General features: G+C 39.9%; 1 protein-coding gene across 1 annotated transcript; it reads left to right on the top strand.

Annotated features, from left to right (window-relative positions):
* The first annotated feature begins 201 nt into the window (after positions 1-201).
* FEM1C (fem-1 homolog C) lies at positions 202-25,940 on the top strand. Its single transcript, XM_082335704.1, has 3 exons — positions 202-310; positions 909-1,638; positions 15,037-25,940. Exons 2-3 carry the CDS (start codon positions 1,095-1,097, stop codon positions 16,344-16,346), a joined length of 1,854 nt encoding a protein of 617 aa, XP_082191830.1. The 5' UTR covers positions 202-310; positions 909-1,094; the 3' UTR covers positions 16,347-25,940.
* Positions 25,941-26,367: the final 427 nt, after the last annotated feature.

Genomic DNA, 26,367 nt, shown 5'->3' with positions numbered 1-26,367 from the left:
CGCGGGAGGGGGGGAGGGCGCCCTCGCCCGCCCCCTAGCGGCCAACCGCCGCGCTCGCCGCCGCCCTTGAGCGGCGGCGTAGTCCCGCCCTCAGCCCCGCTGCGACTGGCTGGCGGGCGCCCGCGCCCTTTTCTGATTGGTCCCGACCGCGCCCAGGAGGCTGCGCCGCGCCGCGCCCGGGGCGCAGGGCCGGTCCTGGGTGGCGGGGGCCGGCTGTCATGGAGGAGCTGGACGGGGCGCGGGGGGCGGCGGCGGGCGCTTCCCTGTGAGGCCGGCTGCGGCGGGAGGGGGCCGGTAGCGCCCCGGGAAGGTAACCCGCGGCCCGGCGGCCCTTTCGAGCCGGCTCCCGGCGGGCGGGGAGGCCGGGGCGGCCGTGGGGGAGCCGGGAGCGGGTTTGGGGCCCTGAGGGGAGGGAGGGTGGGGGAGGGGGCTCGCTTTGAGGGGCGGCGGCGGGCCTGCGGGCGGGCTGCGGGTGGTCGTCAGGGAAAGGGCAGGCTCCGGCCCTCCTTACCGCCCGAGGCTCGGCCAAAGCGCGGCGGCCGGGGCGTGCGTCGCCTGCCCCGCCTGGCTGTCCCCCGTGGGCTGCGTGTCTGCGGGGACCGGGCGGCGGCGGGGGGGGCTCTTCCCTTAGGCTATGCCTCAAAAGAAGTCGGGGGTACGGCTCGTAACGCTGTGAGGGAGAGGGGGTTTTTTCTGCGGCTGGTATGGATAACGCTGGTATGACACCCCCCCACCCCCCGGCGGCTTTCCTCAGGGGCAGCGCGCAGCCCGGGGGGTGCCGAGGCGGGCAGCTGGGCGCCGGCGCGCCGCAGCAGCGCGTTGTTTGGGTATAGCTGTAGAAAAATACAGTTGCGGTTACTTGTTTGCCAAGTAGGAGGTGTAAACATCCAGAATTTTTTCTCTTGCAGATTTATCACAAGCACAGCCTGTGCTTTGTCAGGACCCTGTTCGGAGTCTCCATGTTGTCCCATCTAGATGAAACTGATCTGAGAAGCAGCTGGGGACATTCTGTTTGGGCTGTGTGTTTCCAGTAGGCTTTTGACTCTGAAAAAGGCAGGCGTGTATCCGTCAGGAAGCAGAAAGGTACAGACTAAATGGATCTAAAGACAGCAGTGTTCAACGCAGCTCGTGATGGCAAGCTGCGGCTCCTTTCCAAGTTACTGGCAAGCAAAACAAGAGAAGAGGTAGCCCTACTGATGTCAGAGAAAACCAATGGTGCCACACCACTTCTGATGGCAGCCCGTTATGGTCACCTTGACATGGTGGAATACTTGTTGGACCATTGCTCTGCATCGATAGAAGTTGGTGGTTCGGTGAATTTTGATGGTGAGACCATTGAAGGGGCTCCGCCATTATGGGCAGCATCGGCGGCTGGTCATTTGAAGGTGGTTCAGTGTCTGTTAGATCATGGTGCATCTGTCAACAATACAACTCTGACAAATTCAACGCCGCTTAGAGCTGCCTGTTTTGATGGTCACCTGGAAATAGTAAAATACCTTGTGGAGCACAAAGCAGACCTGGAAGTATCAAACCGTCATGGGCATACGTGCTTGATGATCTCATGTTACAAAGGCCACAAAGAAATTGCTCAGTATTTACTTGAAAAAGGAGCTGATGTTAATAGAAAAAGTGTTAAAGGTAAGTTAATTTTTTCACTTTCCTTGTGGTAAGTAGAGGTAAAGTTAAATTTACCCTTCTTTAGGAGGCTGACATCCAAAAATATTCTTCTGGTCTCATAAAGTGGATGAGCAAGAGATAAAGTGTATTTAGCTATGTTTTTACTGGGTTTTTTTAACATAATTCATTGTTAACTTGGGTTATATAATTTCATTCTAAATTGATACATTTTAATCTTAAACCCCTAATTCTTAAAAAGACTTAGTCATATGAAATGTCACATTTATGCATGTGCAAAAAGCTAATAAACTTGCTGAGAACTCCTCTTTGCAGTAGGCTGGTGTAGCAACATATTCAAATGTAAGAGCATCTATTCTTGTTTTTTGTACTGTTTCTTAACAAACCAAATATGCTGTACATAAAACTGACCTGTGCCAATGAGTCTAGTACAAGGAAAGATGCAGAAAGGAGAAAAATTCTTTTCTACATTGGAAATGAATAACCACTTTGTTCTTCACCCTCCTCTCCCTCCAAATTCTTGAATAATTTTGGACCTTTTTTCAGTGTTAGTAAACAAAAGCGTATATTAGGGTTAAAGAAATGAAGCTGCAGGTGGCTGTGATCTCAACAGAAGGAATTCCAGTGGTGCGCAGATCACGAAGGACACCTCATTGCCCCCTGTTTACAATCACCCTGGTGTTATTGTTCAATGTGAAGATTTCTGTCGTTTTTGCTGTGATCGTAATTATGTGGACCTCTTGGTTTAACCACTGGCTTCTTTATTATATCTCAGACTTGTTTGTGGGTGTGATATTTGCCTGAAAAGCATACCAGTTATTTCAGGTTACAGTTAATTTTTAGCTCACTGAGCCAAGATTCTGTTTCAGCAGCTTATTTTTATATTTATATATATAGAAAAAACTAATCTGCAATAAACCTTTTTGTAGCATAATACTTCCACTGCCTGTTTCTGGCTAATTACATTTGTAAGAGTATACTATACTTTATAGTTATTTCTCGTAAAGTATACTTTGTGTCTAGATTATTGTATGATAACTGGTAAATGGCAGATATGAGAGTAATCTTTGGAAAAGCTGTTCAGTTAAATATGCCTTTTTTCAGCAAATCATGCAGATATGTGGGTTTAATGTAAAGAAAGCTAAACTACAGATTTGTCATAGAGGTGGGCAGAGCAAAATAAATCTTCCTTTGTAAGGATTTAAGGTTGCTTATGAATCATCATGGACTTGTGATAGGATAAAAATGTCATTTTTTCTGGACAGGGTTCTTGGAATAACAAGCTAAATATAAAGTGTGTATTGTTTTTTAGTTTTAAACCTCTCTCTTTATATGATAGGTATGAGCAGAGCAGCGCTGTTAAATATCTGATGTAAGAGGGAAGAAGATGTATCTGTGCAGCTCTTTTTCTCCCTCATTTTGTGTTGGTGGAGTAGGCTTTACTTTACTGGTCCTTATTATTCACTTTACTAGTGCCTTAGTGTTATTTGTCCTTGTTTAAATGACTGAGTGGCAGCCACACACTCCTGAGGATTTTCTCAGTGCTCTCAGTTTCTTTATTATCTTAATTCCTTCCTCTCTCTGCTTCCTTTAGTTTCTGTGTGACTTGCAACTAGGCACATGAGCAAAGGTTCATAAGGTATAACTGGTCCTTATTTAAATAAAATTTTAAGAAAAGTTGGATTGGATATGTTTCTAGCTCATTAAAATTAATTTTATACTTTGAACTGCCATGTGTACAAATGGATGCGTGTACGTAGTATCTATTGGTCAAGTATGCGGAATATGTTTTTGTATATGGAAATCCCTTTTGATAGGACACAAGCATACTTTTTGGCATCTTAAAGCAGTCTGATCTCTGAAGTTATTTAATAAGCAGTGGTGAGGTAAAGGAAGAGAGAAAGAAAGTACTATAAACACTGAAAGTGAAAGTCAGCAGTGGAAAGGCAGAAGACATGAGCAAAACTGGTAGCTCTAAGGATTGCAACAGTATGGGTATTACAGTGACTGAGGCTCAACAGCTAACCTTCTGAGCTTTGTTTTGCAAAGTTTTGCTGAGTAGCTATTAATTTCAAAATTAGTATTTCCAACAGGATTCATTCTACATTGTCATGTTCCACCTCAAAGTCTCTGTGTATTATTTTCAGTTTCTGCTCCTCCCTGCTGTGTACTGAACAGAGCATCTGCGCTTGTAGTAGGGAGATAGAGAGAACTTGAGCACTCTGCTCTTGAGTAGCAAAAGTTGTTGCTATCCTTGTATCTGAACCCTTTTTAGATAGGCCATGTATGGAGAAGCCTACTGTTCTGTGAAAGGTGTAAAAGCTTTAGCTACTGTAAATTTTGCTGCATTTAAAATTACAACACTCCTTATAAGAACAAAATGATGTAACTTCAGTAGAGGTACTGTTGTGGGAGATTGCTGTAGATTCTTTTCCCGATATTATTCTTAAAACCATGGCGGGGGCGGAGGGCAGAATTATGTGATCTATTGCTTGTATTTTTCCACTGGATTTTCATAATGCAAGGTAGAACTTTTATTCATATTTTAAAACCCAGGAAAATCTAGAACTGGAAAGATATGAAAATGTTTTCAAGTGTTGATGGTTCCAGGGAAAAATCCAAATACTTTGAGGTGAGAAAACAGGTAAGTTCACAGGCATCTAAGAGTCAGCGTGACAACTGAGGCAGGGTATGAAAGAGCAGGTGAAAACACGTGATGAAATCCTGCTTCTAAAATACAGGCAGAATCCTGCAACTGTGTTTTGGACTATGGAAATTCAGAATGCAGAGGTTCTTGAAAGATAGTTGTGGAAGTGCAGAAGTACAGCTAGGAAATTATTAAGGTGTTCATAAAGACTTCAGCATCTGAGTCAGATAAGATGCTACACCAAGGTAAAGCGTAGGTCTGGCACTGTCTCACAGGAGATGGTGCTGAAGAAGGAGGTAACACTGTTTGGGGCAGATGAGTGCTGTACTGTGAAAGATGGCCAATGGTTCTGAATTTAAAGTATGAGCCTTTAGTTGTCTTTGTTTCTACTGTTTTGCAGATCCGAACTTCCACAGTTTCCCCAAACTTTTATGAAGCACATAGGCAACACAAATGTAAAAAAAAATTTTTTTTTTGAAAATGTTTTATGTTGCATGAACAGTGTTAGTGAGGGGGGGAAACTGATACCTGGGGTAAGAAGGGTGGTTTTTTTTTCTTTTAGAATTGTAGAAAACAGCAAAGATACCTGTAGATAGCTTTTTTTTTTTTTCCTTGTAGAAATGCAAAAAGCAGCCAAAGCAGCACTTACAAAGTGACTTAATTCGCCACTGTCTTCCTGATTCATAGGCTTCTCCTGTGTATTACTCCTGGTTTAAGAAGCTGCAGATTAAAAATAACAAAGCTTAATAAGTTTCACTGGTATATAATAATATCTCAAATAGTAAGTTGTTTTTTTTAAAAAAACCCAACAAACCAACAAAAAACCCGTGTTAAAACATAAAGATCTTAAAGCTTTTCTGCAGCTCTTAAAAGGAGGAACAGTGTGGATAATGCTAGAGTAGCAGAAACGTGAGTTTTTTCAGAAGGAGGTAAAACCCTAGAACTAAACCTCAAGTGAAGCAGAGACCTAGCTTTGTGCTGGATGAGGAGGATGTTCTGTGTGTTGGCTGCATGCAGTTTTCTGTTCTGCTGCATTGCGAAGCCTGCCAGTGATTTGTTGTTAGAGTGGTGCTCCCTTACCACATTCAGAATAGACCTCTGGATTCAATACAGTGTTTCACTGATGTGTTTCTGTGCACAGTCTTCGTTTGGCTGCTATGTGTAGGGAGGGAGATGCTTGCTCTTGTGATTCAAGTGGTAGCAGTCTTTGGGCCTTCAAATTACAGGTTTGGGCTCTCTTGGGGGTATACCTGGGGCTGTTTTTGTTGGATTTTATATTTAAAATAAAATATTTCATATAATTGCCCTAATTTGCACGCAGACCATTTTAAAGGGATCTTACACTTCTATTCTAACTCTAGACAGGACACTTCGATCTTGCATTTTGAAAATTGGCAATGCACATATTGATAATTTGTGTTACTTTATCCTCTTCCACCAGACTTGCTGCAATGATGGAGATTCATTCCCTTCCTTTCTGCAATTAATGAGTTAAGTTATAGATAAAGTACACAGGTGCTGATAGCGAGGGTGGTCTGGATGTAATGTTGAAGGAAGTAAGGACTGTTTTCCAAAATATCTACTTGAAAGGCAGATACCTTCTGAACATGGCTTGTAAGTCTTTCCATTGCTCAGCTACTTGGTATGTGGTTTCTTTGTCTTTAAGGTGATATTCGTGGTTTTTACTAATGGTCTTCACTAACTCTGTCCCTCTTCTGTTGTTAGCAGACTCATCTGCTAGCCAAAAGACTAATTTTTCTCCTCCTGAATATTAGAAAATTTCATAAGAACTGCTGGACTAGGCGTTCCTTTAGGTGTCTCTTGAGATCAGCAAAGGAATGTTTTGTTGCAAGCCCTGATTCTTTGTCGTTAATGATCGTCCATGCTACCATAGCAGTTGGAGGGACTCGTGTGTTTTGAAAATGCAAAATAACACTATGATTCAAAATCTTGTTGTTTGTAGATTCCACTGGCACAGTGTTTGATTAGAATAGCTTTGTAAAATAGCATGGAGGACAAAGCTTGTTGACTTCGCTTCCTCGTTTTGAAATGTATGAAAGCATACAGACCTCAATCTCTATGGGTACGGTATCAGGGTCATACATATAGTAGTACTATATCAATGGCTAGTGCCACTTCAGTATTGTCATTTATGTAGGATACTGGAAAGTGTAACATTCAAACCTGCTGGTAAGGGGAAAAAAAATCTTCTACGTGGGCTTGGCAGACCCAGAAATAGGGGGATTAGAGACATTCGCTCTTTGATCTATGATCAGTGTGGTTTAGTATGTGTTAAAAATAATTAATTTTCTCTTGCAGTAAACATTAAGGAGTCTGACAGGTTTTTTCTCTTCAGAGGTTTTTTGTCTTGTCTGCTTGCCGAGATTCATTTTGGATGGGGGAAACACCAAACAAAAAACCAAAACAAAGCTCCCCCCTTTTTTTTCCTTTTCTTTTTTCCCCCTTGTGAATAAACCCTTGCTCTAAAAGTGTTCTGTGTCCTTTTTTTTTTGCTTGTTTTGTTTTTTTTTCCTTTTTTGGTGGGTATTACATGGCACAGTGCACTGCATTTTGTAGATATTTTGTGTGTGACGCTATATGGAAACTGAACTTCAGTAGGAATGTCTGTAAATAAAATAAGGAAGATACAGTTTAAAGGAATAATTTCTTGAATTTCAACTAAAAAGGAGTTTATGTTGAAATTCAAATTATTAACAGCATGCTTTTTATTGGTAATCTTGATAATACAAGTTCTTGTGAAGTACTTCGGTGAGCAAGAGAGTAATTATTCCGTTACAGAATATGGAAACTAGATTAAAAAAACTTGTTGAGATTAGTATTTCTTTGCAATTTTTACTTAATTTCTTCTTAAAGGGAAGATACACCTTTAGTTTTCCTTTGTCATGCATAGTAAGCGTAGAAATGTATTTTTCTGCAGTTTTCATATGTGCTGTTCATGTTTGTATGTATGTAGCAATACATTTTTTTAAATCAGTAAAACTCTTGGAAGACTTAACTATTTCAAGTCCTCTGTTAGAAAAAAATTAATGTTACATGAACAACTTAACTTTATAAAAGTGATTGATTTAATCTGTAAGGCTGCAAAAATAAATACATTTGGTTAATTTTACATACTGCTGAGTCATTTAAATTAAATCTTTTTTCTCTTATGTTTAAAGATCTCGGATATGAAATCAGATTGATAATAAATTTTAATGTAAGTTTTACTAGCCAGAAATTTGATCAAGCATTTTGTAAGCATTAGGAAGTGGATTCACTTAATTTGTTGCAAATCAAGTCAAATCACTTTCTGTGTCATTGCTTCATTTTCTTTCATTCCCGTGTCACAAGCTACCAGTCTATTTTGGGAATTATTTGCTTCTGACATAGAAAGACATGGCCTCATTATGAATTTGAATGCCCACCCCCCACTCTGATAAGCTTTTGGTAGCACTGGATAATTAAAGAATTAGTTCTGTGATATGTGCAGTGTTTGTGTAATGTTCATACCACTTTTAATAGAGGACTGTGACAAAAGACTAAAACATGAAGCTATGGTGCCAACTGACCATACCTTTTTCCTTAATTTGTTTTTTGCAAGATTTGGAAGGACTGGAGGTGGGGTTATTCCGTATCCTGGTTGCTGTTTTTAATTAGAGGAAGTTACTAGGTAATGTGAATAATAAAGTTTTATACAGATAGAAACTGGTTGTAGGCAGTACTAGCAATACAGTATAGTGGCACTCGCTTTCTAGCAGAGAAGTACTGTGGCTACCAAAACACTTCCAGCTGAATTTTGTTTCTGTGCAAGAGCGATGAGTCTTTCATGTTGTTCTAATATTAGCTATCTTTTACATGTGATTACATTCCTCCAGATCTTTTTTGAATTAAAAATGGATTCAGAAAATTTAAATGAAACCTATTTTGAAATAATTATTCACACCTTTAATAAAATATTTTGATTTGACCAACATCTTCATGTCTGTCCCTTGGAAAAATGCTTATCGAAGAGAATGACTTTCAAATTACTTTTACTTATTTTCAGCCTTTTCAATACAGCAGGAGATATAATGTTGACTTTTAGTTTGTTAATGAATAAATAATGTTACAAAAGTTGAATTAGCTGCTGAATTGTGTTCAGCCACTGTTTATTCCTACCGCTATAGACAACAGAGTGTTTTTGAAACAGGTGAGTTAATTCACAGAATAATGGTTGATTTGCCATACTTACTTGAACTATTCAATTCCTGGCCAACATGTGGACCGTACACTTTGAATCAGATGTGAAGGCCACTGCCATGTTTTCGTTCAAGTTCTTCCTCAGATTTAACACTTAATACTTGCTAGGTGTAGATGGCTGGTAATCTTGTTATTTCTTAAGGCTGGAGTTTAATGTTTTTTTCAAGTTGGCAGCTCTCAGCCATCTGTCTACTTGTGCCCACTTCTAGTGTATGGAAACTCGTTTTTTTACAATGTATCCTTCCCACTGCTGTACCTGTACCATCCAGTCAAATGTCAGTGAGGTGCAGCCACTAAAAATTAATGCTGATGGCCTTCCTTTATTGATTTACACATGGCTTAAAATAACTGTGGTTATTTTAACTCCAAGGGCTACTACAATATAAGCAGCTAAAAAATTACGCTACTTCTGATATGCTGTCAGTAACAGCTGTTTAAGCTTAAGTCAGTAATTGTAATATAGCTAAAAAACCCAATTTTTTTAAAGGAAGGACATCCAGCTGGACAGAATAGTGAAATTCCTTGGAGTCTTAAGCATATTTCCATATGTTCTGCATAGCTGCATTGTAAATTAGTGACATACAGACTGTTGGATTGGACCTGTATTTACCCAGACAACGGCCAAGCTTAATTTGTGTGGATTTTTTCAGTATTAATGTGTCATAGCATATATGCCTGGCAATTGATAAAAGAGTGTCAAGAGCAGCATCATATGGTGATGGATCTACAATGTGTAATATGAATAGCTGCCATTGATCCTATTGTCAAAATGAGCAAAATGTATATTAATAGTTGTGAAGCAATAATAACTTTGGAGTTACTAATACCTTTTCGTCTATTTGTCTTTAATATGCTTTTATGTTATGACTTTTTAAATATCTTAAAAATATTGACTTGAAGGTAGAAAATACGTGCCAATTCCAGTGTTTCAGAGCTCTGCTGTGAGGGACAGTATATGGACTAGAATACACCCTGAAATGGCTGTATAAGCTGGTGGCTCAGCCAACACCCAGATGTGTCTGGTTTTGCCTTCATCACTGAGTGCAGAAGTGCAGATGGTCTGAGGGACCAGCCAGTCTTTCATTCTGGATTGACTGACGTAGTTGCGTTTTAACTAGGCTTTCTCTAGCATAGCAAGAAGACTTATAATGTATGTGTGTTGGCAAGTTTGTGTATTTGTCTGGTTTTGACACCTCTCCATCTTAGGAATTTAAAGGTCTCATGCTCCTCAATATTGAGGTATCGACAGTTTTCTGTGATGTGCGATAAGGACAGAGGGAATTATAGTTGAGAAACTATGCATGTCACATTTGCCAAACTTCACCTATATTTGGTTAAATCTCTGTTCCTGCGATTGGAAATTTTGTTGGTCTTGGTAGAGGCTGTAGTGTGGCCAGACCTATAACTGACATAATGCTCTCTGTTAATGATAAAAATTGCATAAGTTATTAAAGATTGAAAATCACTTGCCACTGTATGAGCTGATTTAGCTTTGTGAATCTTGATCTAACAGAGCAAGATGGGATGTCTTCCTCAGCTTACTTGTTAGTAAATGAGAGTAAAATCACTGGCCACTATTCAGAAATGTTTCAGGAAAGGAATATTTTGCAATTTAAGTTCACTGTCTGTTAACGAAACAATCTGATATTTTCTGTGGGTTTTTTTTTTCGTAAGTTTGGAACGTGCACTTAAAATACTGGTTGGGGCGACAAAAGATGTTCATAGCTCTGCTACAATTACAAAAACTTGTTAAACTTCAGTCATAAGCTTTTGAAAATAACTGTTTACACATCTTTTGTATGAATTTGATTAGTGTGTCAGCTGCATTTTGGTATCTGGTGAGCCTGGGTTGAGACTCAGTTTGTCCCGAATAACTGACATTCTTTCTTGTTGCTGTTCTTCTGGTTGCTGGAATTGAGAGCAACAAAGAGGCCTTTAAATGTCCTGTCAGTTCTTCTTCAGATGGTCCACAAACAAGTTTGAGGAAGAAGCAGCAGACCAATTTACATGTAAAGTTTTGAGAAGTGAAAGATTAGAAGAGAAGGAGTGAGGAGGGGATGATTGGGATACTAGTGGGGAAACCAAAGCAAGATGCCTAGTGCCCATTAGAAAATTTTCATCTAAACAGATCTTGAGTCTCTGTATACTTCTTTTTCTGCATGCCAAAACTTGCAGAAGTGTTGGATGAACATTTTCTTGTCTTGGTGGCTTGTCAACAGAAGATAAAAGCAAGCTACTGTGTGATAACCTGCTAATTTAAAATGCAGAATAGAGGTCTACACTGTGGATCTAAGGTACCTGGTTCTGCTGGCAACAAGCAGGTATTGAATTTAGCAGACAGTCATTATGGTTTGACCAGATATTTCTGAATTTTGCTTTTGTGTTTTTTCTTCAACTTTATATCCTCTTACTGTGTCTCGTTAGAAAGAAGATAAGTGTGCTATGAGGTCATCCATGTAAGCTGGAAGACGTCAAAATTATTTGTATAGAACTACATAAGGTTCTTATAATTGAAATGAAAATGGAACAAATATTCTATTTTCAAAGTGTATTTAATGAGTATGAATCTTTTTTCCTTATATACATGTACTAAATGTTTTGCTTTTGAATTTATCGTACTTTAGACAGTGTAAACAATACATTCTTGGCAGAAAGAATGTATTAGTGGGAAGACTTACCTCCATTTTAGTTTTAATTTATTTCTATACAGTATTCAGCTTTTAAGACAGATATCAGTCACGCTTTCGATTTGAGTTTCATTAGCTAAATACTCTAGTATAAAGAGTGAAATGCACGTTCTAGAGATTAGAGTCTGGAAAAAAAAAATAGTTAAAGTGTATGAAGATAAATAGAAGCTGTTTGGATCGGTAGACTATATATCTGCAAATACACACTTATCCCAAACGTGAGCTGCAGATTTCAAGACTACTGCTTTGTTTCCTAACCCACCGTAGTTCTGTTAGAGAATAGAAATAAAACAGCAAAGTGCACTGTAAATCGCTGTCTTGTTGGCATTAAAAAATAGCCTACCAAAAATGCAATTAAGGAAGTTTCAGGAAGCTTCTCTCTCTTAACTTTTAAAAGGCAAATCTGATTACTATGAATGGGCAGAGAACCCTTAGAAAAGAAAGTCTTATTTGTAAATGTGGAAACTTGCTGACAGTGTAACAGAAACTGATGACCTGATGGGCAGTTAACTGCAATTTGCAGGGCTAATGATGAAAGAAATTTTAGGCGGGGGGGGGATTTTTACATGAGCTTTCTGTTAATAATTTGCATATTAATTTAGTGGGAGGCTGAAAAGTTACTATGCCTGAATTTGTAGTATGTATAATATATTATCAAGAGCAAAGTAGATTTAAATTGTGTAATTTTAAAAGCAGTCAACCACATAAGAGACTTTGTTATGTTGGGAGAGGACCAGGACAGTTTGTCTCCATCTTTTTCCTTCTCCTTCAGTGAAGTGCTCATATTTAAAATTAAGCATAATTTTCATCTAGTTGAAGCCTAATAGTTAAATATTTAACTGTGGTGTCCAATGCTTGCTCTCTAATTTGCTGTGAATAGAGTTTTCAAACAGGTGGCACTAGTGCTTACTAGAAATTTCCCCACATGGTGTTAGAACTGGAGGGCCTTTAAATAAAAGACTGTGCAATGTCATGCTGATGAGAAATAATCTGCATGTAAATGATAAGACACTTATAAGATAAATGGCTGCATGTTGTGTTTTGAGAGCATTTTTTTCTTCTTGGCTTTGGGAATCCTAACTAGAGGAGCAGAGGGATTAATGTGGGACTTCAGCATAAAGACCTAAGAAAGTATTAAGAATAGTTTGGCTGGGTATATACATGTGCTCGACAAAATATCCAGCTCCCTCAGAATATACTAGCAGTCTCAAAGGCCCCAGCTGAGATGAAGGGCCTGTTGTGATGGATTGTATTTTGCGTTGTGTACAATTAGTGCCTCGAAACATGTAAATCAAAAGGGCTGGCAGACAGAGAGAGGAAGAGGTATAGTGTAGGGGCAAACAAAGCCAATGTTGAGGTAGCCCAGCTTTAATTTTCATACAGATCTCATTATTTCTTAATCATTGCTGGAGATAGAGGGCAAGGGAAATTTGACAAGGGAAGAAGGGAGAAGTTTGCGTTTCATACTTGAAAGCAGATACAAAATCCCAAATAGAATAGGTTATTTCAGTTGGAAGGGACCTACAACAATCATCTAGTCCAACTGCCTGACCACTTCAGGGCTGACCAAAAGTTAAATCAAATTGTGAAGGGCCTTTTAAACACTGACAGGCTTGGGGCATCAGCCACCTCTCCAGGAAGCCTGTTCCAGTGTTTGACCACCGGCTCGGTAAAGAAATGCTTCCTAATGTCAAGTCTGACCCCCCCCGACACAGCTTTGAACCATTCCCAGGCATGCTGTCACTGGATCCCAGGGAGAAGAGCTCAGCACCTCCCTCTCCACTTCCCCTCCTCAGGAAGCTGTAGAGAGCAATGAGGTGGCCCCTCAGCCTCCTTTTTTCCAAACTAGTCATACCCAAAGTCCTTAGCCGCTCCTGACAGGACATGCCTTCCAGACCTTTCACCAGCTTTGTTGGCCTCCTCTGGATGCATTCAAGGACCTTCACAACGTTCTTAAATTGTGAGGCCCAGAACTGCACACAGCACTCAAGGTGAGGCCTCACCAATGCTAAATACAGCAGGATAACCACCTCTCTTGACTGTCTGGCTGTGCTGCTCCCCAGGATGCTGTTTGCCCTCTTGGCTGCCAGGGCACGCTGCTGACTCATGTTGAGCCTGCTGTCAGCCAGCACCCCCAGATCCCTTTCTGCAGGGCTGCTCTCCAGTCACTCGTATCCCAATTCATGCTTGTGTCCACTGTTACTTCATCCCGGGTGCAGAGTCCAGCATTTGTTCTTGTTAAATTTCATCCCATTGATCATTGCCCAATGCTCCAATCTATCTAGATCCCTCGGCAAGGTGTCTTGTCCCTTGAGAGAGTCAACAGCACCTCTCAGTTTAGTATCATCAGCAAAGTTGCTAATGGTGCATTCAACTCTGCATCCAGATCATTGATGAATATATTGAACAGAACTGGCCCTGGAATTGAGCCCTGAGGAACACCACTGGTGACTGGTCGCCAGCCAGTTGTAGCCCCATTCACTACAACCCTTTGAGCTCTGCCCTTCATCCAGTTCTTCAACCAGCACACTGTGAACCTGCTCATCCCGCAGCTGGACAACTTGTCCAGAAGGATGCTGTGAGAAACAGTAACAAAAGCCTTACTAAAATCCAGAAAAACTACATCCCCTTCTTCCACTAGGCAGGTGACCTTATCATAGAAGGATATCAAATTAGGTAAACAGGACTTTCCCTTTGTGAACCCATGTTGCCTGTGCCTGATGATTGCATTGTTCTTTAAATGCCTTTCAGTAGCACTCAGTATGATCCTCTCCATAATGTTTCCAGGAACTGATGTTAGACTAACAGGTCTGTAGTTCCCTGGGTCTTCCCTCATGCTCTTCTTATAAATTGGAATAACATTGACTAGCTTCTAGTCAGCAGGGACCTCCTCAGACTCCCAAGACCTTTGGTAGGTGATCAAGAGGCGTCCTGCCATAACATCCTCTAGCTCCTTCGGTACCCTGGGATGAATCCCATCAGGCCCCATGGTCTTGTGAACATTCAGCTGGTACAGACGGTCCCTTACAATTTCAGTGTCCACAAATGGAAAGTTGCTGTTTCCGCACTTGTGGTCCTCTGACTTAAGGGACCAGGCAGCCCAAGGTATCTGTATTACTATAGACAGAGGCAAAAAAAGCACTGAATGCCTCCGCTTTTTCTTCATCCCTGTTAGTCACATGACCATCTTCAACAAGTATTGGTCTGACGTTTTCTTTAGGCCTCTTGCTATTAACATACTTTGAAAAGCCCTTCTTGTTGTCTGACGCAACACTGGCCAGTTTCAACTCTAATTGAGCTTTGGCCTTTTGTGTCTTCTCCCTGCATATATGAACCACAGCTCTGTAATCTTCCTGCGAAGCCTGACCTTGCTTTCAGAGAGTGTACAATTTCTTTTTCTTCTTGAGATCCACGAGGAGTTCCCTGTTCAGCCAGGCTGGTCTTTTGTCCCACTTGCTTGACTTTAGACACAATGGTATTGCCCATTCCTGTGCTTTTATGTAGTGGAGAATGGTGTTTTAATTTTGTTTTTTTGAATAATGAGACAGAAAAGGTCCTTAAAACCTGTTTAATTCCTTCAGGCAATAATATCAAGTATTTTGATTTGTGTAACTGCCTGGCAGCTTTGATATTTAATCAAATCTTGAATATTTTGACTTGTCATCTAAGCCTTTCATAGTCCATAGGTGTCAAAACAATTATTTTTTTAACTATTAATGTTTGGCTTTTGTAAACTATTTTTTAAGTAATTTTTTTTAACTATTAGTGTGTGTGGGTTTGGACTATAATTTGATTACGATTTGTATAATTGTGTTTCTTCTCTTGCAGGAAACACTGCATTACATGACTGTGCGGAATCTGGAAGTCTGGAGATCATGAAGATGCTTCTCAAGTATTGTGCTAAAATGGAAAAGGATGGTTATGGAATGACTCCTCTTCTGTCAGCTAGTGTGACAGGCCACACAAATATCGTGGACTTTCTGACCCAGCATGTACAGACCAGTAAGGCTGAGCGCATAAATGCTCTGGAACTTCTAGGAGCAACATTCGTGGACAAAAAGAGAGATCTGCTTGGTGCTTTGAAATACTGGAAGCGAGCTATGGAAATGAGATACAGTGATAGGACTAATATCCTGAGCAAACCTGTGCCACAAACACTAATTATGGCGTATGATTATGCTAAAGAGGTAAACAGCTCAGAAGAGCTAGAAAATCTTATTGCAGACCCTGATGAAATGAGAATGCAAGCACTATTAATTAGAGAACGTATTCTTGGCCCCTCTCACCCAGATACATCCTACTATATTAGGTACAGAGGTGCTGTCTATGCAGACTCTGGAAACTTCAAGCGTTGCATCAACTTGTGGAAATATGCTTTGGACATGCAGCAGAGCAATCTTGATCCGCTGAGCCCTATGACAGCCAGCAGTTTATTGTCATTTGCTGAACTTTTCTCCTTCATGCTGCAGGATAGGGCAAAAGGCCTGCTAGGCACTACTGTCACATTTGATGATCTCATGGGTATACTGTGCAAAAGTGTTCTTGAAATAGAACGGGCCATGAAACAAACCCAGTGTCCTCCTGATCCAATACAGCTGAACAAAGCCCTTTCCATCATTTTGCATTTAATTTGCTTGTTGGAGAAAGTACCTTGCAGCTCAGAACAGGAGCATTTTAAGAAACAGACTATTTACAAGTTTCTTAAGCTTCAGCCTAGAGGGAAGAATAACTTCAGTCCACTTCACCTTGCTGTTGACAATAATACTACATGTGTGGGTCGCTACCCAGTTTGTAAATTCCCCTCTCTACAAGTTACTGCTATCCTGGTGGAATGTGGTGCTGATGTAAATGTCAGAGACTCTGATAACAACAGTCCGTTACACATTGCTGCACTGAACAACCATCCAGACATCATGAATCTTCTTATCAAGTCAGGTTCACACTTTGATGCCACAAACTCGCATAAACAAACTGCTAGTGATTTGCTGGATGAGAAGGAAATAGCAAAAAATTTAATCCAGCCCATAAATCATACTACGTTGCAGTGTCTTGCTGCTCGTGTAATAGTGAATCATAAGATATACTACACAGGGCACATCCCTGAAAAACTAGAGAACTTTGTTTTGCTCCATAGATGATAGTGTGGAGTCCCAGAGTACTGTTTTTGAAGCACGACTTGGTGACGATATTTTCCTTGAGCACTGTTGTGATACACCAGCGTTCCCTTAGCTTGCTCCATCTTGCTCTCATTGGCTAAAGTGTTGTTAGCATCAGGTCTGCAGAGTTGGTTACCCAGTATTTAATATGAATATGCCATATAATATATTTTGTGGATTATTTAGAAATGTAATGCCATATTTAGACTCTTTAAAATTGTCTGCCAAAGGCTTGTCTGTTCTGGTCTTATTTGCCTGTTGGGTGTTTGGGACTGAGTTGAGTATTTTCCACTGATGTCTTTTTACTATAACTGTTATGTGGATTTTATACCGTTGGAAGGTCATCTTTTTTTTGGTTTTGCTTGAGCATTTCTACTCTTCCTCTATTCTTTTTCTATGGACTCATTGCTAAACTGTAGAAGTTGTATGGACTTGTTAACATTTGCAACTACCATAAGTGCTTTTATCTTCTCTATGCACTGGCTTAAACATGACTGTTGTGTGTGAGCATATTTCTATGCAGCACTTGGCCAATTTCAACTTAAATGCCAATTTTGTTTTGCAGTTTGTTTGGAGCTCTTTTGAGAATGCTGTTTTCATAGCATGATGAATTTTGGAGTTACTTATCAGCTTTCCAAACTTGGGTTTGACTTTTTTGACTGCTGTAATTGAGGTTGCTTTCCTTACGATCCTCTGGAAATTTGTTCTAAATTTGGGAGAAGAGAATCTCACTTTTTCTCATCGTAGTCCATTTGAACTTTAAATCTGAAAATCGTTTTATTGCATCGTGCAGTTAGGGGAAGAGTCCTCATTATGTACAACTGACACCTTCCCCTTTGCACTAATGTCTTGCTTGTGCTGGTTATGTGACTAGATGTGAAGTTTGCTCTAAGTTTAACCTCAAACTTAATGATACGCTTTAATGAGAAATAGATCAAATGTATGCTGTAGTTTAAAATTTACAAATCAACTTTAGCTACAAAAGAAACTAAAGCATGTTGGTGGCATGATGCTTATCAGTCCAGATCTAGACATCATCTAATATAGTAAGTGGCTGTATGCCAGGGTATTGGAAGTTCTATAGCAGTGTCCTTTTTTCTTCATTTTAAGTATCTTTATAAATACTTGCATGGATTTTTCATCTCTACTATGTCAGCTGTATTTAACAAAAAGCCGAAGTTCTGTTGTGTATATAGCTCCTAATTAAAATACCTATTTTTATAATATTTGCACAACAGCTTAGCTTTTACAACAGAAAGGGCTCTTTTGACTTGATAAGAAATCTATCAATGAAGATCATAAATGTGAGTGCGATTCAGGTAATTAATATAATTCAGCACTTTACTGTTGATTAATAGTAGAATTTATTATGGCACATTAGCCCTGCAAATGTCTTAAAGTGAAATTCATTTCTGTTGGATAGAATACAGTTTTCTTGCAAGTTTAGTGGTCTAGCATATTGGATATTTTTGACTTGATGTTTCATTTCAGTGATGGGCAGTAAGTGTACCTATGGGGTTCTTGCTCCAGAAATTCAACAAGTTGATTTAGGCCTTTGTCAGTGATAGAGAGATTTAGAAGCCAAATTAATTAGATAAAGGTAAGGTTGTTCTAGGAGGGTCTTTCTTAATACTTTATTTTTATCTTTTAAGCTAATGTCAGAACATTTTTGTTGTTTGTGAATTAAGTTGAGGAAGAACGTGTCTTGGGAGCATATAAGAATAGTTCTTCCTTGCTTTGGGGATGTTTTGGCCTTCCTGTTAGTGTACAGCCTGGTGCCTACTAGCTTAGCCATTCTTAGGAAAAATATGGGGATGTTTTTAAACAAAGGTATGTTGACAGTAGTGCTGTTTGTGTATTGCCACTTTCAGACTCTGTATTTTGAAGCAACTTTCACCTGTTTGTCCCATGCCTTGTCTACATTATAGGAAATGATGAGAATGAGGAAGCCCTGTTGGTTTCTCATGCAAATGCACAGAAGTAAAATTCTATTGAATTGGCTGAATTTCTCTGATTTGTAATGATTAAAACACATGCCACACAAGTCATTTGTGAGAACATGTAGTTTGATTTTTGAATTTTTTTTTTTTTTTTTTTAATTTTTATGCTTTTCTACTACTCTGTCAGTAGGGATAATCAACAAATCACACCATGCTAGAAATGATCCACATTATACTTCAGGTCATAAAAATAATTTTTCTATAGGTCACAGGGAACGGGTTTTTTAGATTTTTAGAGTTTTATACTCTGGAGTCTGTACTGCTCTTTAGTGTTTTTAGTTTGAATTTCTGTCTTTATAACTGTCAAATATCCTGTTTAAAATTATTTGGACATTATTAATCCAGAAATATAATCTAAAAATTGTTGATTGTTAGCAAATTTTTGAATGGTAAACATTCTCAAAAGAGAAAGCACATCACTATTAGGTATGTGTAAATCTAGTGAAAATTGCTACAAGGAAGGCTCATTCTGTTAGCTACTCTTTAAAAACAAACCAATTTAATAGGACGTACTGATTAATTGTATGTAGTTCTGTCTAAATATCTACCAATGTGCATCATTTAATTTTTCACGGTGATGAGGCTATCTGCTGAACTCTTACCTTGACAGATACTTGGACTTAGGTGTCCAGGCAGATGAGTTCATGCATTGAATGCCACTCCCCATTTAGCCCCATATGTTTACATTACCCTGTTCAATTTTTCTTTATTTTAAAACAAATTGGTACAGAGCCTGGGCTGGGTAATGTGTTAGGGATTAGTTCACAATTTGCTGATGGGGAGGGAGGGCTGGAACAGCAGGCCCTGTCTGAGATGCATGTACCACTAAGGCATGTGCTAATGAGTAGTAGTGGTTTCGCCCCCTTGGCTCCTGATTCAAACCAGTTTTGTCTCCACTTCTGTATAGACACCAACTTTCTGGACCAGACTTTTTTTTTTGTTGTTGTTACTCTTGTTGCTCTTCAGAGGTGGGAATAAGTTTATTTTAGTGAAACATGTTGATGCTAAATTCAGTGGTGTTGCTAGCTGGACTCAAACTGTGGTAAGGACAAGGAATTAAGGAGCATTCAGAACACAAAGAATTGTTTTATTTTTGTCATATTTTTAACTCATTCTTTTCCTGTTCTTCTCTTTTCTTCCTCTTTGGGCTTTTTTTCCAATGAAATGTACAGCTTCTGAGCTACCAATGGAGAAAAATGTTGAGAAGACTGCGGAAAAAATCGTTTGTCCTGCAGGGGTAAAACAGGTTTTAAAATTGATAAAAGAGTTTACAGGTGTGGCTCCCTAGAGACAAAGACACTGATACCTCTTTGCTTGTTGAGACCTCTGAAGTTGTATTTTTGGGGGTAGGGGATAAATGCTCAAAGCAGTTTTTCTTCTAATCATCTTGGGTTTCAACTGAAATACTTCAGCCAGGAAGATGAAGAGTATTCTCATAAAAAAAAAAAAAAAAAAAAAAAAAAATGCTTTTCTTACCAAATTCTAAAATTGTATTCCTATTTTTGTATCACTTATGCTGGTAACAAGATTCCAGCTGTCTGTGGTGTCTCTGTTCTGTTTGTTAAGTGCAGTGTAAAGACACTTTCTGAAATGCAAGGCAACAGTGTGGTTAGTTTTCCTTATATACTTTACAACAGTCCCTGGATAGGAAGTAATTTTGTGTATTTCCTAAGTTCCCAAAGAGCTCTCTTTTAACAACTGTTTTGCAACTGGTTAAAATTAACCTCTTTCCATTTTTACAAAACACTAATTTAAAAAAGGAATAGAGTGCTATAGAAAAATCCTTACAGGAGGATTTATAAAAAGATAAAAACCTTACGAGGAAAAAATGTGCCTCTCCTCAGTTTTATATCAGCTGCAAGATGACAGTGGCAGGATATGACTGCTCTTGAAATAGCTTCCTCATGCTTTGAAATATGGAGTAGAATGCCTGTTATACTCTAAAATGTTGACAAACGTGAGTAAGTAGACTAAACGCTAATTTACTGATTTCTGTCTTCTGTGACTACAGTGAAGTTAACTGGTATTTAATGCTTCAAAGTAATTTTTGGGGAAGTTGATGGGAGACATACTAGACAGCCCATATCTCTGGGCTTTGAGTGCGAAAGTAACCGTTGACCCCTCAGTGAGGGCAGAATGAAAAGTTACCCTTGGTTTGGTCTTAACTAACGTTATATTTGTGTTCCATTCTATCACAAAGACTTCCTATGCAGGGCTAGCTCCGTGTATGGAAATATTGCAGTTTCTTTTTTACGTGAAGTAATGCAGCTTTAACAGTAATGTAAAAAAGGAATAACAAGCATATTTCTCTGCTCTGACTCTCTTTAGACTCCAAATGCAGATTACATTAAAAATACGTTTTGGAGAACACCTGTCTGAGTCTATATATCTGTTTCCTTTAGGGTTACTGCAATACTGGTTGGTAAGCCACTTTTTCTGTTGAATATAAATAGTTAAATGTGAATGCTGCAGCTTTAGATGTCGATCTTCATGTCATTAAGAATTGTACCTTAAACAAAATGTTATGTTTTATTCTCTTTCTTTCTGTGAAATGGTGGTCCAGCCAAGCCTTTAAATTCTTTAGCGAGTAATAGTAAAGAAAAGGCTTAAACTGGATCATACAGGAGGCATTATTTCCCAGATTCTAGAAAATGCAGTTACTCATGCTATTAACACTGTGAAAACATAGTAGTTTTAGTTTATAGCATAAAAGTAGTTAGCAAGGCTTGGTAAGAAGTAAGCAACAGACACTTTTTCAAGAAAGTTGCACAAATTAATTTTCTCCTTAAAGCTTTTTGAAGGGTCTTCCCTATTGCATGGACAATTTTAAAAAATAGAGGAATACAGTACTCCAAGGGTGGGAGGAGTATGAGAAGATCTTTATTAAAGGCAGCTAGAGAATGGAAGACTTTGAAGAACATTGCCATTGTAATTTCAAAAGACCTTTATACTTAGGCGCAGTAGTCACAATCCTATACTTAAAGGCAGCGTACACTTCAGAGAGCTGGAATTTTAGATTTAGGCCTAATCAGTAACAAACAGCATCAAAAAATAAGAGGTTCTGGATGAGGAAAACTGATCCAGAGCTTTCACAGTAAGATAATTGTCACACAGATGGCTTTAACGAATTGAATATAGATTCTCTTAATTAGGAAAGGGAAGAACCGGAAAGGATCATTTACATCATTATTCATCCCTCTGCAGTTGCAGATGATGAAAGATGTTTTCGTCTAGAAGTGTCTGCTGGTTACCTAAGCTGTATACCCATGCGAAAATGCTTCTTGGCAGTAGCAAATGCCGGCTCTCAGTTGAAGACCGAAACTCACTGTACAATGTAGCATGGGAAGAGGGCAAAAGAGGCCAAGTGTATGGTGTGTTACTCTGGCAAGGAAATACATTTGTCTGTTTCCCACATAATACTGAGAGGGCCATATACCATCCACAGTGAAAGGCAGAAAGCCCTTCCCTCTCCCGCCAAATCAAAGCCTTACCTTGCAATTGATCTCCAACGTTCAGAAAAATTGAGGAGAGAGTTTCTATACTCAGAAGTTATGGACAACGATGTTCAATTACGCACAAAGGAGGAAAAAGAATTGCTTTCTGATCCCTACAAGTGCCCATCAGAAGAAGTGCAAGGCTATGATGCAAGTGGCAACCAGATCTCCCACTGTAAGACATGTGGGTTCCTATCTGAAGTTCAAAGGGTTCCTTTTGTCATATCTCCTGAAGATTTATCAAGTCATAAGTTCCTTGCCAAATTTCTCTTTAGAAGGCTATTTGGAACTCCAGTCCTTCAATAATTAGGAACTTAATCCCCATTTGATATTTATTTTTTCACAGTTTTGTATGTTTGATCTTTTCATAGTTTCAGCACTTGTCTGTCCTGCAAACAGAGTTATTCTCTCTCCACCTTCATGTGGTTAGGCTAAACCAACCAAACAAAAAAAAACCCAAGCTGTAAGGATGAGGAAAGAACAGAGAATAATCCAGAGTCGAGTAAGCTGACCTAATGATTCAGTTCTCCCTTTTCTCCTCCCTTGCTTGTACGTTACCAAAGGAAAAGAGGGAATCACTGATTCACTGAACTTTTTTTGCTGCTGAACCTGCAATTTAACTTGCCAATTCTTTTCTTGTTACAATGGGAGGGTTTTTTTTTTTTTACAGTAAACAGTCGATTGTTTTCTCTTCAGATACTTTAGCTTGTATTGTCCTATTCTAATTTTTGTTGGATGCTATTTTGTTCTATTCACACACAGCATAATTCTAACTGGAAAGTGAGGCAAACCATTCAGTGAATGAGTCAGCAGATTGTTTTTTATTTCCATCCCATCGTTTCAGGATAGTAAACTTGCTTTTCCTCCTTTTCTTTCTTTTTGCATATATGGCTACCAGGCTCGTACTATACTTTTATTTGCTAGCCTGTAAGACAGAGTCTTCCTAAACTGCCTGTGCTCTTTATCATGCCTTTTTTTTGCCTCACGCACCAAATGGGAACTCCAGGGAGCTGCAAAAATAAAATAAAAAAAATAAAAAATAAAAAACCAACCACACACAAAAAGCCCTACTGTAAAATAACAAAATATGCTTTGTGAGAGAGATGCCCAGAGAATTGCTAAATGAGGCGTGCACATGGCTTGCTTACTTGTGTTAACCTTTAGAGCCAAACGGCAGATAGTCCTGTAACAAGGCTGGCCCGTGCAGGGTGCACCCACCCCCATGTTCTGGTTTAGATCAGGAGTGTGTTTTTGAAGTGAGTCTCCCGATTGTCCTCACTCTTGTGTGTTCGGGTTCATATCACAGAGCTGTCTCAGCCCCTGACCTGGATTCCTTTTGAATGAAACTGGGCTGAAAGATGTGCTCCAAAAGCTCACCTAACAGGCTCTGACCACTAATGGGTGTTCAGTTCATGGGAGCAGGCTGTAAGTTGTTCTGAAATAACCCCTTTTCCTCTTCTGTTCCCTCCACCCCCCAAAGCGTCACAGACTTCTGGTCATTGGCACCAACTCCTCCTTGCTACAGATCTGCTCCTTGCTAATACTGGTGTAGCCACAGTTTTCTGTTTCTCTTCCTATGTTAAATATAAGTTGACACATACACTGGTGGTTTTTTTCTCTTCTTTGTAAGTGGTTACTGCCTATCCAACGTAACATCCCATAATCCATGTTAGGCTTTGAGCTGGAAAATTAAAATGAGATAATGTGGTTGATTGCTAAGGTGGATCTACCACATCATTAGCTTTGGAAAATGAATCAGCTGTGCTGTACGTGTCGCTGATACTTCCTACTGACAGCATGACTGACCTTAGTACAAAATGCTGTCGATGTAAAGAAATATTTGCTCCATTATACAAATGCAGAAACTAAGGCACAGACTGAGCGACCTCTTAAAATGACCGTAGGAAGTTTGTGCTGTAGCAAGGAACAGGGTTCAGGTCATCTGGCTCCAGGGACTTTAATTTTCAGACTCTGCTCCAGGTGTGGTTTGACATTAGTAACTTCATGCATGAAGAGTCTGCTTAAAAAAAAAAAAAAAAAACACCCAGAATTCCTTAGGGAAATTAGGCTGATGTCATTGCACAGTCTCACTGTATATGTCTATCCCTCTTCTCCGTCAGTAAGTTTTGAACATGTTGGGCCAGTTTAATAAATTCAACTGAAATAGAGCAGCCATGAAGATATGTGTGTCTGTAGCTTCCTTGAGAACAGTGGTCTGGGCAGAAGGCAGAGACCCTATCAACAGTTCTCACTGAAGAGGAGGATTCAGCATGAACTTGACTCTTACGAAGTATGAGAGAATCCACACAGGGATTAAAATACTTAGGACCATGGAAAAAGCTTTGATCACAGCCCGGGCTTTACTAGAGAGCAGCAGATCCAGTCACGGGTCAGGACATGTCATACCTTCATTACATCATGTGTCACACAGTTCCTGCACCTGCTCATCAAGGTGGTAGCATCTGACCAGCAGATTATCCTGGTTTGTACAATCTCATCTCCCTCGTTAGTTACTCAATGTCCTGAGTTGTAGTAGTTACCTGTAATGGCACAGAATGTAAATGAAAATTGACTAAGCTGCACAAAACAAGAAACTCTAGGACCATCTATGACTGTATACTGACTGTTGCAGTAAATTAAATCTTTTCAGCATACATGCAAAAATTGTTTACAGTTAATTTTGCTGAGAAGTTATGGTTGCCTGCTAAGAGGGTTGGGGGAAACAGTGAGTCCTGTTTCAGCTATAAGGGTTCTGACCTTGTTTGCATCCTGGTTTCTGTCAACCTCTGTGAGTTATGAGCAAGACCAGACTCCATAATCACTCTCTTGCAAAATCCTGTATTTCATTTCTCCAAGATGGTAACTGTTGTATTAAAAAGCTTAAAGTGACATGAAATGAGCTCTGGAAAAGGAAACGTGCATCTGGTGGAAAACAGTTCTGTGGGAAAAGGGATCTGGCACTTCTGAAATCTGCCTGGTGAGGTCTGCTCTCTCATGAGTCTCCAGCAGGAGTTTTCCTGAGATCCCCATTTCTGTCCATGCCTGGGGTTAATTTTCCAGCTCTCTCTGGTTCTCTCTGTGCAGCAGCGTTTCTCCAGCTGTGACGCCTTCCCCTTACGCTCTGCTGAATGTGGCCGTGCGCTCTGCCTGGCCACAGCTGCCCTTCCCCTGTGCTGCTGTTGGCAGCCAGCTGCCAAACCGGTCAGCCCCTCTCTGACAGTGATGTCCAGGGAAGTCTGGTGCAGAGGACGAGTGATGGTGGCTATTAAAAAATAAAAAAAAAAACTAAAAGCTCAGGTTTCCCTCCATCCTTCATGACCCTTTTCTAGCCATGCCATCTTTGCTTCTCATTGTGTTCTCCATCTCCTCTCTTTACTGTTCCCAGTTGCTCCCAGGAGTTTCCTGTTTCCCACTCTTCCCCTCCTGCCATTGTGGCTGGCTCAAGCCTGTGTTGAGATGGGAAGTGCTTGAGGAGATTTGGCCCTTGCCATGCCTTAAGTAGCTTGTGCTGTTTCTAAGCTGTGTCAGCTGAGAAGCGGGAGGGCTGCAAGAAATGCGGGATTCAGCTTACTTGTCCTTCATCTGCCTGGTTCTTAAGCAAGGTAAGGGTGCTTAGTGTCCTCATTAATGCAAAATGTGGGCTCTGCTAATCACTCTGCACAATGTATTTTGTCTCACATGAGGTTGCGGATGCACTCCATGCAGGTATTGCTGGTGTAAGCTGTTCCATAAGCAAATCTCATCCTGGAATCAGTAATACTGGATTTCTTCCCATGCAGAAGGTACTTAAACAGCTTTGCCCCTCTTTAAACACCTCGTCTTGTGTTTTCAAACTTGCTGATTTTTCAGTTTGTGGGTTCTGAAAATCTGCCTTAAAAATGTGTCATTCTCTCAGTGGCTTTCCAAGTCCCACTAGCTTGTCCACCAGGTTGCTGCTTCATGACCCCATTTTGCCCTTCTGTACTGTGGAAATATGTGCTAATATTAGGAATGTGATATTTCATGTGTTTCCTCTCAAGATGTTTGTTGACACCACAAATGTGGGAAGTGCATTAAAATTGCCTCTTACTGTGTGTTCTGCCTGACTCTGTCTTACCATTAACCGGGCAAGGGTCACCTACCTCAGAGGTTAAATTATAGTAGGCTAAAGAAAGATATTTTAAAATAGGTGATAATGAAAATTTGTAAATGATTACTGTAAAAGCATAGTTTAATAACCTGAATTAAATATGGAACTATTTTCTTAAATCCAAAAAGGAGAAAATAAAAGGAAGCTGGACGTAATTCTAGAAAATGAAACACCAAGCATGCTATGGTTGCACCTTGGGACAAGGTACAGGCACCTACTTGGTGGGACTGGAGAAGAAAGTAAATTCACTTATGACCCTGTTTGCACCAAGGCTACTGCTAACTTCACCATGGCTGGGTAATTAGACCTCTGTGGACTTAGAGCAAATAACACTAGCTGCACAGAGCTGGCCAAAGGCTTCTCAGCAAAGTAGGCAAAAG

Source organism: Platalea leucorodia, assembly GCF_965183815.1.
Source record: "Platalea leucorodia genome assembly, chromosome: Z".
In the NCBI taxonomy this organism is placed as follows: Eukaryota; Metazoa; Chordata; class Aves; order Pelecaniformes; family Threskiornithidae; genus Platalea; species Platalea leucorodia.
The sequence above is the reverse complement of the archived record's forward strand: the minus strand, read 5'-3'. Positions and strand labels throughout refer to the sequence as shown.

Bases quoted from the DNA above. Each gene is read 5' to 3' on its own strand.
- FEM1C (XM_082335704.1), top strand. From the start codon at position 1,095: ATGGATCTAAAGACAGCAGTGTTCAACGCAGCTCGTGATGGCAAGCTG. The intron at 1,639-15,036 runs GTAAGTTAATTT...CTTCTCTTGCAG, and splicing joins TAATAGAAAAAGTGTTAAAG to GAAACACTGCATTACATGAC.